The 14,122-nt window shown below is 41.4% G+C and overlaps 1 protein-coding gene across 1 annotated transcript in view; it reads left to right on the plus strand.

Moving 5' to 3' along the window:
* DNAH9 (dynein axonemal heavy chain 9) overlaps positions 1–14,122 on the plus strand; it is a 339,411-nt gene that overhangs the window by 182,428 nt on the left and 142,861 nt on the right. Inside the window, exons 42-43 of the mRNA XM_045487400.1 lie at positions 6,399–6,560; positions 10,874–11,070. Coding sequence (XP_045343356.1) covers positions 6,399–6,560; positions 10,874–11,070 — 359 coding nt within the window. The remainder of the gene's footprint in view (positions 1–6,398; positions 6,561–10,873; positions 11,071–14,122) is intronic.

The raw sequence follows: 14,122 nt of genomic DNA on the forward strand, positions 1-14,122 counted from the left end.
GTTAAGCATCTGACTTCAGCTCGGGCCATGATCTCGCAGTTTGTGGGTTCAAGCTCCGCGTCAGGCTCTGTGCTGACAGCTCGGAGCCTGGAGCTGCTTTGGATTCTGTGTCTCCCTCTCTCTCTGTCCCTCCCTTGCTCATGCTCTGTCTCTCTCTGTTTCTCAATAATAAACATTAAAAAAAAAAAAAAAAAAAAAAGAAATAGAACATTCCCGGCATCCCTGAAACTCCTTCTCCTTTGTCCCTTCCATTTGGTTTTTCCTCCCCTCCCGGAGGTAAATACTGTTTGGATTTATAACACCGTAAGTTCTTCTGGCCTGTTTTTGGACTTTATGAAAACAGAATCATAGGGCAAATATTAATTTGTATCTTTGTTCAATAATGCATTTATGCTTATATATACAATCATGTTATTGGTAAAAAAAAAAAAAAATACTAGTAATAATTTCTTTCTTTCCAGTCCTTAAATCTTACAATTTCTTTTTCTTGTCCTATTGTGCTGGCTACAACCGCCAGTGTGATGTTGAAGAGAAGTTGAGAGAGCTGCCTCTTGATGCATTCCTAATTCTAGGGGGAAGAGCTTTTAATAGTGTGTGATGCTTACTTTAGGTTTTTGTGGATGCTCTTTGCCAGATAAAGAAACCTTCTTCCTGTGTGTAGTCTAAGAGTTTTAACCATGAATGTATATTGAAACTTAAGTGGTTTTTCTGTAGCTTTTGTAATAATTATATTGATTTCTTTCTCATTGTTTCTGGAAATGTGATAAATTACATTGATTATTTTTTTTTTAACATTTATTTATTTTTGAGACAGGGAGAGACAGAGCATGAACAGGGGAGGGTCAGAGAGAGGGAGACACAGAATCTGAAACAGGCTCCAGGCTCTGAGCTGTCAGCACAGCGCCCGACGCGGGGCTTGAACTCACGGACCACGAGATCATGACCTGAGCAGAAGCTGACCGCTTAACCGACTGAGCCACCCAGGCGCCCCTACATTGATTATTTTTTAATCTTAGCTCACCCTTGCATTCCTGTAATGAACCCAACTTAATTCCTGCATGTTGAGCCTTTTATATTTTGCTGGGTTCCATTCTCTATTTTTTTTAATGTTTATCTTAAGAGAGAGAGAGAGAGGGAGAAAGAGAGAGAGGTAATGGCAGAAAGAAAGGGGAGAGAGAATTTCAAACAGGCTCCACACTGTCAGTGCAGAGCCCAAGGTGGGGCTTGATCTCATGAACCATGAGCTCTTGACCTGAACCAAAATCAAGAGTCAGAGACTTAACCCACTGAGCCACCCAGTCACTCTCCATTTGCTATTTTTTAATATATTTTTTGCACCTCTGTTAATAAGATTGTCCTGTAATTTTCCTTTCTTCCATATCCTAAGGTTATGAAGTCCTCATAAAGTGCATTGGGAAGTGGTCTCTCCTTTCCTACTCTCTGGAAGATTTTGTAAAATACTGTAGTGAGCCTTCCTTAAATGTCAGAAGTTACTGATGAAACCATCTGGAGATTTTTTATGGCCAGTCTTATGCTCTGAGTTCAACTTTTTTCATACATATTTGACAATTCAGATTTTCTATTCATGTGTCAGTTGTGGTAAGATGTCAATGTCATCAATTTCTACCTTATTAGCATACAGTCACTTATAATGTCCTGTGATTATTTTTTAGGTATCTGTTGTATCTGACAATATGTCCTCTTTCTTAAAACTGATACTACTTGTGCCTTTTCTCGTTTTCTCTTTTTCTCTTTTATCGGGCTTATTAAGGAGTTATCAATTCTGCTAATCTTTTCAAAGAAACTGAAAAGTATATCAAATTTTTTTTACCTTGTTTGCTGTGTCTATTTGATATCTGCTTTTATCTTATTAATAAATACTGTATAATCTCTTTCTTTAGGTTTGTGATTAGTCTTCCTTTTTCTAGCTTCTTGATGTGTCTAGTTCGATCATCAATTTTCAGCCTTTCAGCTCTTCTAAAATGTTCATTTTAAGGCTATGAATTTATCACTATTTATTCCATGTATCATGCAAACTTTTATATGTTGTATTTTTATTATCATTCACTTCATAATATTTCTTAATTTCCCCTGTGATTTCTCCTTTAGCTTATGGGATATTTGGAAGTGTATTGCTTTGTTTTTCAAAATTGAGAGATTCTCTAGTTATCTTGCTTTGTTTTTCAAAATTGAGAGATTTTCTAGTTACCTTTCTCTTGTTGATGCTCAGCTTAATTTCACCATTTCAGAAAATATACTCTATTATTTTATTCCTTTGAAATATGAAGTGTGTTGAGACTGGCTTTATGTCCCAAGATATGACCAATGGGCACTTTTTAAATGGTGCATTCTTCAGATGCCACGTGTAGTTAAATCAATATGTCAACTAGGTCAAGCTTGTAAATCATGCCATTGAAATATCTTATATCCTTATGGATTTTTTTTTTTTACTACGTGCTCTGTCCATTTCTAAGAGAGGTATGCTAAAATCTCCCACTGTTGTTGTGAACATGTCCATTTCTCCTTTTATTTCTGTCACATTTGCTTTATATGTTTTGAAGGGGTGTTATTAGGTGCACATACATTTAGAATTAGTATATCTACCTAGTGGACTGCCCTTTTACTTATTATTAAATATCCTGCTTTATTTCCAATTTCTTATTCCAGCCTTTTTTTCTTATATTTAAGGTATATCTCTTGTAGGCAACATATAGTTGGATTTTTAAAATCTAGTCTAATAAGCATAGTCTTTTAATGAAAATATCATGTTCATTCATATTTGATTTGATTTTATATAATAATAAATTTAGGATTAAATCTACTTTATACTGTTTGTGTTCAGTATGTTCTAGCTGTTCTATGTTTTCTTTCCCCTCACTTTTTGTATTCTATCAAACTAATTACTTTTTGTTTTTTATTTTCTCCCCTCTTAGCATGCAGTACATCTTTTTACTCTTCATCTAATGATTATCAAATGCATCATTTTATTCTTTTGTAAATGAGTACTTTATCAATTGCAAGGGTCTTAGAGCAATTTACATCCCTCCAATTTGATTCTATTATTATTTTTAAAATTCAGTGTGTATTGAAAACCTACAACGCATGAATACTTTTGTCTTTGTCAACATTTACTTAGGTTTACTCACATATTATCTTCCCACTTCCCCTATCCCTGGTGCATTTCTGTTCTTCCATTTGGAGTCATTTTCATTCTACCTGAAGCTCTCCTTTAGATTTTAGTGGTGTTTATATCTGCTAGAAAATAATCTCTCAGTTTTTATTTAACTGGAAATGTATTTATTTCTTATTTTTTAAAAGAATTGGGGGGGGAGGGCGCCTTGGGTGGATCAGTCAGTTAAGTGATTCTTGATCTCAGCTCACATCTTGATCTCAAGGTTGTGAGTCTACACCCAATGTGGAGCCCAACTTAAAAAACAAAAACAGGGGCGCCTGGGTGGCGCAGTCGGTTAAGCGTCTGACTTCAGCCAGGTCACGATCTCGCGGTCCGTGAGTTCGAGCCCCGCGTCGGGCTCTGGGCTGATGGCTCAGAGCCTGGAGCCTGTTTCCGATTCTGTGTCTCCCTCTCTCTCTGCCCCTCCCCCGTTCATGCTCTGTTTCTCTCTCTGTCCCAAAAATAAATAAAACGTTGAAAAAAAAATTAAAAAAAAAATGTTTAAAAAAAAAACAAAAACAAAAACAAAAAACAAAAAAACAATTCTTGGAGGGGGTTTAGAAGTCTAGGTTGGCAGCTATGTTTTTTCAGCTTTTCAAAGGTATTATTCAACTGTCCTCTGGCTTTCATTGTTTCTACTGAGGAAGTCTTAAGTCTTACTTTTCCTTTGACAGTACACATTTTTTTTTTCACTTGCCTACTTTTGAGATTTTCTGTTTGTCTTTGATTTTCAAAATTTTCACCATTCCCAAGATTTCTAAGTGGTATTTTCTGTATTTATCCTGCTTAGTGTTTGCAGCACTTTTGAATCTTGATGTCTTTTCTTTTCAGGTTTCTTTTTCAGTTTTAGAGAAGTCACAATATCTTTTCAAATGTTACTTCTGCTTTTTTTTTTTCTAGTATTCTAATACAAATATATGAGACCTTGTCACTGGGTCTCATATGTCCCTTATGCTCTTTCTTTTTTCTCTTAGTGATTCAATCTGAATGTTTTATACTACTCTCTCTTCCTGTTCACTCATTTTCTTTTCAATTCTGTCTATTCTGCTGTCAACTCCATTGATTAAGTTCTTAATTTCAGTAATAGTAATTTGGGGTAATTTTTAATTTGACAATTAACATTCGATTCATTTTTAAGTTTACTTATTTATTTTGAGAGAAAGAGTGTGTGTGAGAGAGAGAGAGCACGCGCGTGCGCGCACGTGTGTGTGTGTGTGTGTGTGTGTGTGTGTGTGTGTGTGTGAGCGAGCAAGGGAGGCACAGAGAGAGAGGTAGAGAGAGAATCCCAAGTATTCTCTGTGCTGAGAAGACCTCACAACCATGATATCACAACCTGAGCACCCCTGATTCATTTTTAAAGGCTCCACTCCTTTGATGAAATTCTTTACCTGATGTCCCCTAATTTGGTCATTTTAATCATAGTTTTGTTAAAGCTCTTGTGTCTGATAATTCCAATACCTAGACCTTCTGTGGGATGGGTTTTTTCTCCCTGATTTGGTCATGTCTCCTGGTATTTCCAGTAATTTTTGTTTGATGGCCAGACATTAGGAGTTTTAAAATGTGCAGGGGTGCCTTTGTGGCTCTGTCAGTTAAGTATTCAGCTCTTGGTTTTGGTTCAGGTCATGTTCTACCAGGTTCATGAGTTCAAGCCCTGAGTCAGGCTCCACACTGTCAGGGCAGAGCTATTCAGATAATTTGAGGGTTTATATGATGATATTTTCCTTCAGAGATTACACACTTCTGCTTCTGGCCAGTAGGTACCAGGGATTGAGGAGTTGAAATTGCGCTCATTTCTGTGAGGACTGAATGATTGTGACTCACTCATACTCCTGATGTATCACCATTTGAGAAGCTCCCCTGAGGTCTTTAGCCATGAACCCCTTCTTGATAATCCCTGAACTTCAACTTTCACCCTTCCTACCACTTGAGATGAGGTAACTTTGCTCAGCATCTTAACCTTTCACTTGTCTGTCTCTCTTTGGTTTCTGAACCTATGAGCCATTACTTGTGAATTGGAAAATGCCTGAAGGAAAAAAAAAATAGTACCAAATTCTGGGTTCATCTTTCTTCCTTCTCTTCCCTAGTATCGTAGCCCCTTGAGTCCTCACTGCCTTGGTGACTCCCTAATGCCTCTAAAACGATGAAGCTTTAAAGATAAGTTCCCTATCTTTTGTAGTTGACTTCAGCGGATTGGTTTGTGATCAGGTATTCTGCCACGACTAAAAGCAGAAATCTCGACGTAGGGCACATCAGAGAAAGTGCTGTTGGACAGGAAAGGAGGTGCCATGGAACACTTCAAGAAAGAGATCACACTTGAACTGGATCTCGAAATATGAGCATAGCTAGAGAAGCAAAAGGCACGAAGGCACAGAAAGTATGCAGCGCCAGAAAACAACTTGAATTTGGTGAAACCGAGATCTAGATTTTATGGGAAGCGGTGATCATGAGGAACTAGACTGGTAGTCCTATTACAACCAAAACTTTCTGCTGTGCTCATCCTGTTGGTAATGAGGGATAATTACATGGCCCCTTTTCCTCATGATAAAAAAAAGTAATTGGGGGGAAACACAGGTACAGATGAGTTTCAAATTACAGGACTTGTTGAGGTCATTCAGAGACTCTCATCTTGGTTGTCTCCAGTTTTCAATGAAAAATGAGGCTGAGACATTAGCTAATTGTAGCAGAGAGGTGAGGTGACAGAGAAACTTGACAAGGATAGTAAATGTTTGGGATGATCCCTGTGGTATATGGAAGGGGAACCCTCTAAAGATGAGTAAAATGGATTACTGACCTGCAAAGGTTAGCTAGAGTCACCCTTTGTCATCGTTCCGATTTTACATAAACAGTTGTCACCTAGACTGGTTCTCAAACCGGTACTTAGGGAGTTGAAACACAGCAAAGAGGCCACCTGTCTCCTCACTGTGGCTGTTTGGAATGCAGTGATCAAAATTCCAGGTCCACAAGGTTTTGAAACCTTACTGAGACCACATACTATATATATGCCATTAGGTATGCTTCCTGCCTTTCTGAATCCCAATCTCCACATTATACCAAATGGATGTAGTAAAAGTTACATTTTTGTAGAAATTGTTTATCATGGTGGTCACATGAGTTTTACCTGGCGAAACTTCTAGTCCAGTACCTGTCACGTACCTGGTTTAATAAGTTGTAGCTGTTGTAGTTTTAAATTGTTATTCACATTATTTTTGGTCTACTCTCTATAAAGGGCATTCTCTTCTCCTCTGTGGAATGTGTAAAATCCACACAGGACCTCGTAAAGCTCTATCTACATGAATCAAGTCGGGTTTATCGGGACAAGATGGTGGAAGAAAAGGACTTTGATCTTTTTGACAAAATCCAGACAGAAGTGGTCAAGAAAATTTTTGATGTGAGTATTGCCCTGAAAAAAAAATTGCTATATATTTGAAAAATAAATATTTCTGCAGGCGATCACCCAAATGATAAAATCTAGCTCAGAAATGGGGTGAGGTGGGGGGCAGGAATCAGAGATTAGATAGGGAAAGAAAATCTATCATTATTTTGCTGAGGTGAAAATGGCAGGACGAGAAAAGACATAAATTACCATAGAATTTCAGTGTTGGGAGGGTCTGTGGATTTCATGTGATCCAATTCCTTGTCCCATACTTGCTCATGTCAGTAGCATTTCTCAGATTGGTCATCCCAGTGGATGCATCCTTGAAAATGCATAATCTCATCTTTCCCAGGGGAGCCATTCTGGAGCCACTAATGACTAGAAATCTGAAGCAATTTATTTTAAGTTTATTTTTTTATTTTGAGACAGAGAAGGAGAGAAAGAATCCCAAGCAGGCTCTGTCAGCACGTGGGGCTTGAACTCACGAACCATGAGATCATGACCTGAGCCGAAATCAGGAGTCCGATGTTTGACTGACTGAGCCACCCAGGTGCCCCTGGAAATTTGGAACGATTTTTATTTTTTTTATTTTTAATTTTTTTAATGTTTATTTTTGACAGAGAGAGAGAGAGAGAAACAGAGCATGAGTGGGGGAGGGGGAAAGAGAGAGGGAGACACAGAATCTGAAGCAGGCTCCAGGCTCTGAGCTGTCAGCACAGAGCCCAACATGGGGCTTGAACTCATGGAACGTGAGATCATGACCTGAACCAAAGTTGGATGCTCAACCAACTGAGCCACCCAGGCGCCCCTGGAACAATTTTTAAATTCGGAAGCTTTGGAACAATTTTAAAGTCTGGAATTTTTTTCTTTTTCTTTCTCTCTCTCTCTCTTTCTTTCTTTCTTTCTTTCTTTCTTTCTTTCTTTCTTTTTTTTTTTTTTTCATTTTCATTTATTTGAGGAGAGAGAGTGTGTGTATATGAGCAGGGGAAAGGGGCAGAGAGAGAGGGAGGGAGAATGCGAAGCAGGTTCCACGCTCAACACAGAGCCTGATGGGGGGACTCGATCCCATGATCCTGGAATCATGACCCGAGCCAAAAACAGGAGTCAGTCGCTCAACTGACTGAGCCACCCATGCACCCCAGCTGGAAATTTTTTCTAATAATGATCTAAAATTTATTTCCCTGTCCACTCATATTACGTCTACATGAAACACTTTCAAATATTTCAAATAATATGTCTTGTCCTTCCTGGGTCTTCTTTCCTCCAGGCTAAATAGCCTCTGTTCTTTTAGCCACTTCTGGCATGGCTTGTTTTCAAACCCAGAGAAATTTGCCATCATCTTGATTACTTTTCCATCAGTTCCCCCCTCTGAGATCGTGGTGTCTGATTTTTCGTCTCACAACCCAACTGGGGTCTGGCCCAAAGCAAGATCATCATTCCCTCTTCTTACATACTATAATTTTGTTACCATTTCCCAAAATTGTCCTCCTAAACTGTTGAACTACAATATACTCCTTAGAAAGAAGGTATCCATGATAAAAATAAGTTGAGACAGTACTTCATATTCTATCCCTCTCTTGGAAATACATCGTGCTTTCAGCACATTAAAGCCCCCAAAATCTTGAATAACCCTGATTCATTTGTCATTTCCCACATGTATGAGACCCTCAAACCCTTTTCCATTCATGAAACTTACTAATAATTTGCAGAACGAATATTCCACAGAATATGCCTTGGAAAGCACTGATCCACAAACGCAGCCTAAGATCATGTTACACTTCTTTGTGTCACAGTTACCCCACAGCTAACACTGAGCATTCTGGAAGTTGACCCAAACTCCCTAGTTTCCACTCAAGCCACTTGTCCCCTCTCGAACTTAGAAATAACCAGAACTTGTATTGAAATGTACCGTGTTTCCCTGCTCGCCTTGTTGGGTCTAGCACCATATTTTGTCCTGACACCAACCTGGGGTCTACCTCTGAAGATACTTAGAGTCCATCCCAACCTACATGGCAGCCTTCTGGATCTTGCACAGCATTTTTAAGGAATTTATCTCAGCCTGCTCTTTACTAATATGAACACCCTGAAATTCCTCCCCTTACCATTTTTCTGTGCCCCGCTCTCACGTCTTAGATGCCCCTCTGAGCATTGTAGCATTTGCCAATTTATGTGTTCATGGTTGGCTCTGCAAACGCACCTTGACTATTTTCTCCAGCCAGTCTGAGCTGGCACTTTAGACGGACAACTCTCAGCCTTTGAAATCGAGGTTCCTCTGTGGGTCTGTATCCTAAGGACGCATTCTTTTGATCATAGACCCAGATATAATTAATACCATTATCCTTCTCCAACAACGTCTGAAATGCCAGCCAGAATCACCTCCGGCCGCATGAAATCTTGGTATCGGTATTAATGAAAGATTGCCGAATTTCCACCAAGGAAGTGACACGGTCTTGTTTCCACCATTAAAATCTTAACGTTCTCTGAGAAGTGGCCCTTGTGTGATGTGGCGTCACTATGAAGAGGTCTTTGATTCACCCGGTGCTTGGTTTTCCTCTCCCTCCTGCACAGCCTGGCTCTGATCAGAAAATCTGAGACACATTGTTTTGTTCATCAAAGAGTCTTTGTAGAGTGGGCTTTTCAGAACTGTACTTCAGTCCTTCCTCTGCTAGATCATTCATGTAAATTGACTGCTATCAGGACCAATTCCCAGTATATTAGCCCATGTTCAAACTGGGTAAATGTATTCCCACATCACTTCCCCCACGTGCTTCCTGCAGCTAGCAAGAATGGCTCGCCTGCATTTCATTAAATCTTATCCGAGTGTCTGGGCATTTACTGCTAATGCGTGGCAAAGGCAGAATGGTTTAAAGGCTTTCCAGGGCCCTGAAATCACCTTCAAAATACAATAGCTCTTTGATATTTAACTCTTGCCATTTCATTCTTCTTATAAACCAGTCCTGGTTTCTCTGTCCATGTGACTGTCGAACTCACTTCCCCTCCATTAAGTTTGATGCATTTGCCCATGGGCTTACAAAGCCAACCCTAAGGGACTCATCTCCTGGGTAATGTCCTTGCTGATAAACAGCATGTGCGTTACCTCTTTGGCAGGTGGTTCTCCCAGTCAGAACGTTGGGAGAAAAACACAATGGCAGTGGGGATAGTTGCTCATAATGGTATAGCACTAGGAAACCTGTTTTTTCTCAACTTCCTTCTGCCACCTTTCTTCCTTTCAAAGTCTCTAGGATTCAGGTTTTGGTAAGTAAGTATACAATGGAATACTACTCAGCAATGAGAAAGAATGAAATCATGCTATTTGCCACAATGTGGATGGAACTGGAAGGTATTATGCTGAGTGAAATAAGTCAGTCAGAGAAGGACAGATATCATATGTTTTCACTCATATGTGGAACTTGAGAAACTTAACAGAAGACCATGGGGGAAGGGGAGGGGAAAAAAAACAGTTACAAACAGAGAGGGAGGGAGGCAAACCATAAGAGACTCTTAAATACAGGTAACAAACTGAGGGTGGATGGGGGTGGGCAAAAAAATAAATTAAGGAAAAGACTAGCTGCCTCTTTGATGCTTGGAGGGCACCTTGGTGGTAAGGAGACATAGATGCCATATCTTTTTAATTAATTGAATTGTACTAGGTATTCATTAAACATGGTTAGGTCTGCCCTGTGGGCAAGAATTAACACACAATAGGCTCATGTCTTTAGGAAAATTGTGTACCATGTACACGCAGGGGGCTCTCCTGTGAATGAACCAGTCACCTAAGGATGGCTCATGGCACATTTTTCAGAAACCAAGTTCTCTGGGCTGAGCCTGTGAAACTGGGGCTGGTAGCCTACAATGGGGTGTCTCACAGGAAACAGGAAAGGATATTTTAGGACACTGCTGTGGATTGGGAAGCAGGACTTGTTGAAATGGGTGTGGGGGAGATGAGGCCACTGGTGCATGGACCCCTTCAGCCGTCACTGGTCGAAGAGCCGCTGCTTAGCGTAATCTGTCCCTGTGTCCCCATCCGTTCCTCTGCCCAGACATGGGCTCTACCTGTGTATGTGGGAAGGGTCCCTCCCACCTTCCGGTTTCCACTCTCAGCCCACAAGGAATAACAAACATCACTCATGACTTCATGGAGCTAGTAAATGAATGTTAAACATCCACTTCATAGAAGCTTCTCAAGAAAAAGAAAGTGTTGGAAGCAGGACTGATACTTAATTTGCAGGGTGTGTTCAGAGAGAAAAAGCACATGAGGGGTCTTCAATCTGTATGGAACCAGAATTGAGTCTGTAAGGAGGGTCCTTACGCCTGTGTTCCATCACCAGGGTATTGATGAGACGGTGGAGCAGACCCGAAGCCTAAACATATATTGCCATTTTGCAAATGGTATTGGTGAACCCAAGTACATGCCTGTACAATCGTGGGAACTTTTGACCCAGACTCTGGTGGAAGCCCTGGAGAACCACAATGAAGTCAACACAGTGATGGACCTGGTTCTCTTTGAGGACGCCATGCGCCATGTGTAAGTGTGCTTCCGTTCTTGCCTTTCCTCAGTTGCCTCGTCTTCCCAATGTCAGAGGTCTCATGTGGGCATTTGAGGACACCTCCCTAAAACCAGAAAAAAGCAGCTATGCGTCTGCCCTGAAGGTCAACATGGCGGCCGGTAGAGCAGCGGTTGCAGTGTCTGCCACTGGCCCTAGGGGGCAGCAGGATGCTGAACTCAGGCAGCACTGGATGTATTTCCTTGTGTGTCCTTTACAATCCCTGGGCATGACCACAGTGACACCAAGGGAAAATTTAAGATCGTAAAAGAGGCACCAGAACAGCTCAGAACCCATATCCCCACCCCATACCGGTCGAAGGGCCAACTTTAGAATAATGAGATTGAAGATTTTTGTTTAAGTGCTCACGGATTTCAAAAATTGAATACCCTTCTTAAATGTTATTGCCATCAAATGAATCACTGAAAGTAGTCACCAAGCCTCCCAGACGATTTATACTCACACCAGTGCTGTCCCTGTATTGTTCTACATTCCCCGGTTCAATCACACCTACCATCCCTCCCTGCCTTCCAAAATCTTTCCACCCTGTCCCCTGGTACCCGTGCTGGTACTTCAGCAGCAAAACCCACCTCATCTTTACCTTCTCTGAACCTCCCCTCATTGATGATTCCGAGTGAAACCTCACTGACCCCTGAGTGGAGGAAAGCTCTTTTTGCTGTTCTGTGTCCCCCCCAGGACCTAGCGAGAACTAAGTACCCTCCTTCTCCCCCACCTCATTTCAACGGCACATTTAAACCATTCCTCTCTTTATCCTTTACAAACCCCACTTCTTCTAAAGCACTGGCAACCGGACATTCATACTCATCACTTCGCCTGTCATCTGCCAACATCCAGTTCCCCCCCAACACTTACCGGCTGCCTGGGTGCTTGGAGCATCTTCTCAACTACATCTTTGTTCCTGGCTGGCATCTGTGTATCACCTGGTCTTTCTGCTCCTTGGTCTTGTTAATTCCAGTGGCTGTTTCTTCCATCCCCCACCTCAGCCACTTGCTCTCATGTTCCTACCCTCGCACTTCCATCATCGGTGATGATCCCATCTCCACCATTGCCATTTCGAACATCCCTCTCTCGGACTTGTACCTCTTACCCTTCCACTCACCTGCTCTGCTTCCCATTCCAGGTATCCTTTCTTTACCCAGTTTTATTGAGATGTAACTGACCTATAACATGGTATAAGTTCAAGGCGTACAACGTCATGACTTGATATACGTGTATAACACAAAATGGTCATGACAATAAGATTGGGGCACCTGGGTGGCTCAGGTGGCGAAGCGTCCAACTCTTGTTTGGCTCTGGTCACGATCTCACATTTACGGCATCAATCCATGCATCGGACTGTGCACTGAGCATGGGGCCTACTTCGGATGCCCCCTCTCCCTCTCTCTTTGCCCCTCCCCCTTCTCAAAATAAGTAAATAAACTTAAAAAAAATATTAGTTAACAGTCATCACTTCTCCTAGTTGCCGTTTTTTTCCCCTTGTGATAAGAGCTTTTAAGATCTGTTCTCTTAGCAACTTTCAAATACACCACACAGCACTGTTAACTGTAGTCATCGTATTATATCTTACATCCCCAGAACTCATTTATCTTCTCTCTGGGATTTGGTACCTTTTGGCCACCTTTACCTGATTCCTCACCCCCATCCCTCCAGTCTCTGGCAACCACAAATCTGATTTATGTGTGTGTGCGTGTGTGTGTGTGTGTGTGTGTGTGTTGGATTCCACATATAAGTAAGATCATATGGTATGTGTCTTTCTCTGACTTACTTCAGGTGGTATAATACCTTCAAGGTCCTTCTGTGTTGTCCCAGATACAAATATTCCAGTTACTCTTAAACTTCATCAAGACTTCATTTCATGGAGCCAACCAGTTTTGCAGACTCCTTTGTCCCTCTGCCTACCATGCCTTTTCTGTCCTCAGCCATCATAGACTCCCATCATCCTGGTACAGGCTCCCCTAACTCTCCTGGCATAGCATCCATGTGACAAAACCCCATTCTAGTCAAACCCCACTGTCGTCTTATTCCACACCTGCCCCCTAAGCATCTGAAGATCGTGGAAGAAAAACCACAAAAGTTTTGGCTTGGTTTGCTTCATATTTTCAGCCACACCTACCAAATGGGCCCCTAACGTTGTGGAAACCCCACCTTCCCTACCCTGGGCAGTTTGCTCTCTTGCCCTGCCTGTGGTAATTGCATCATGTAGTTTTCTGTTCTCAAGCTTCCAGCATCCTTCTCCTCTCTCTGTTCCCAGTTAATGAGCACATGTCTTACTTCACTGCGATAGTGAAAGCAACCAGGAGAGAATCCTCTCATCTCCCCATCATCAAATCTAACAGCCTGTCTTCATCCCTCCTGCATCCCACCCACAGATTGTGCCTTCTCTACTGTCTCAGCAAATGAACCATCCCTGTTCCTACCTGAGGCCAATCCCTCCATGTGCATTCTGGATCCTGACTCTTACCACCTTCTAAGTGACTTTATTCCTTCTGAAATTCAATTATTCTTTCTCCCTCCTTCCTTCCCCCCACCTCCCCCTCCCCCACCACCTCCTCCTTTCTCCCTCTCTCTCTCTTTCTCTTCCCTCCCCTCTTTGCTCTTGTCTCCCCTTACCCCATCTTCATTGATTCAGTAATTGCTTCATCATATGCATCTACATACAAACATGCCAGATCATCCTTATCAAAAACAATAAACTATCCCTTCACTTTTACATCTCTTTCCATCTCCTACCCCCATTATTTTTTGCTCCTGTTCATAACAGCATTCATCAAAGTGGTTGTCTGTGCTTCTCATAGTTTCTCACTTCTCATTCTCTCCTTGACCCATTTCTTATCAATTGAACAAATAAGTTCTTATCAAAGTCACCATGTAGCCACCTCTTGCGAAAGTCAGTTGTCACTGCTGGGTCCTCACCTTGTGTAACTTGACTTCCCTACTGCATTTGTCATGAGTAATCACTCTAGTTGTTTGCATCCATCCATCCCTCCATCTATCCAACCATCCATCCATCCA

The sequence above is a fragment of the Leopardus geoffroyi genome, chromosome E1 (genome assembly GCF_018350155.1).
Source record: "Leopardus geoffroyi isolate Oge1 chromosome E1, O.geoffroyi_Oge1_pat1.0, whole genome shotgun sequence".
Classification (NCBI taxonomy): domain Eukaryota; kingdom Metazoa; phylum Chordata; class Mammalia; order Carnivora; family Felidae; genus Leopardus; species Leopardus geoffroyi.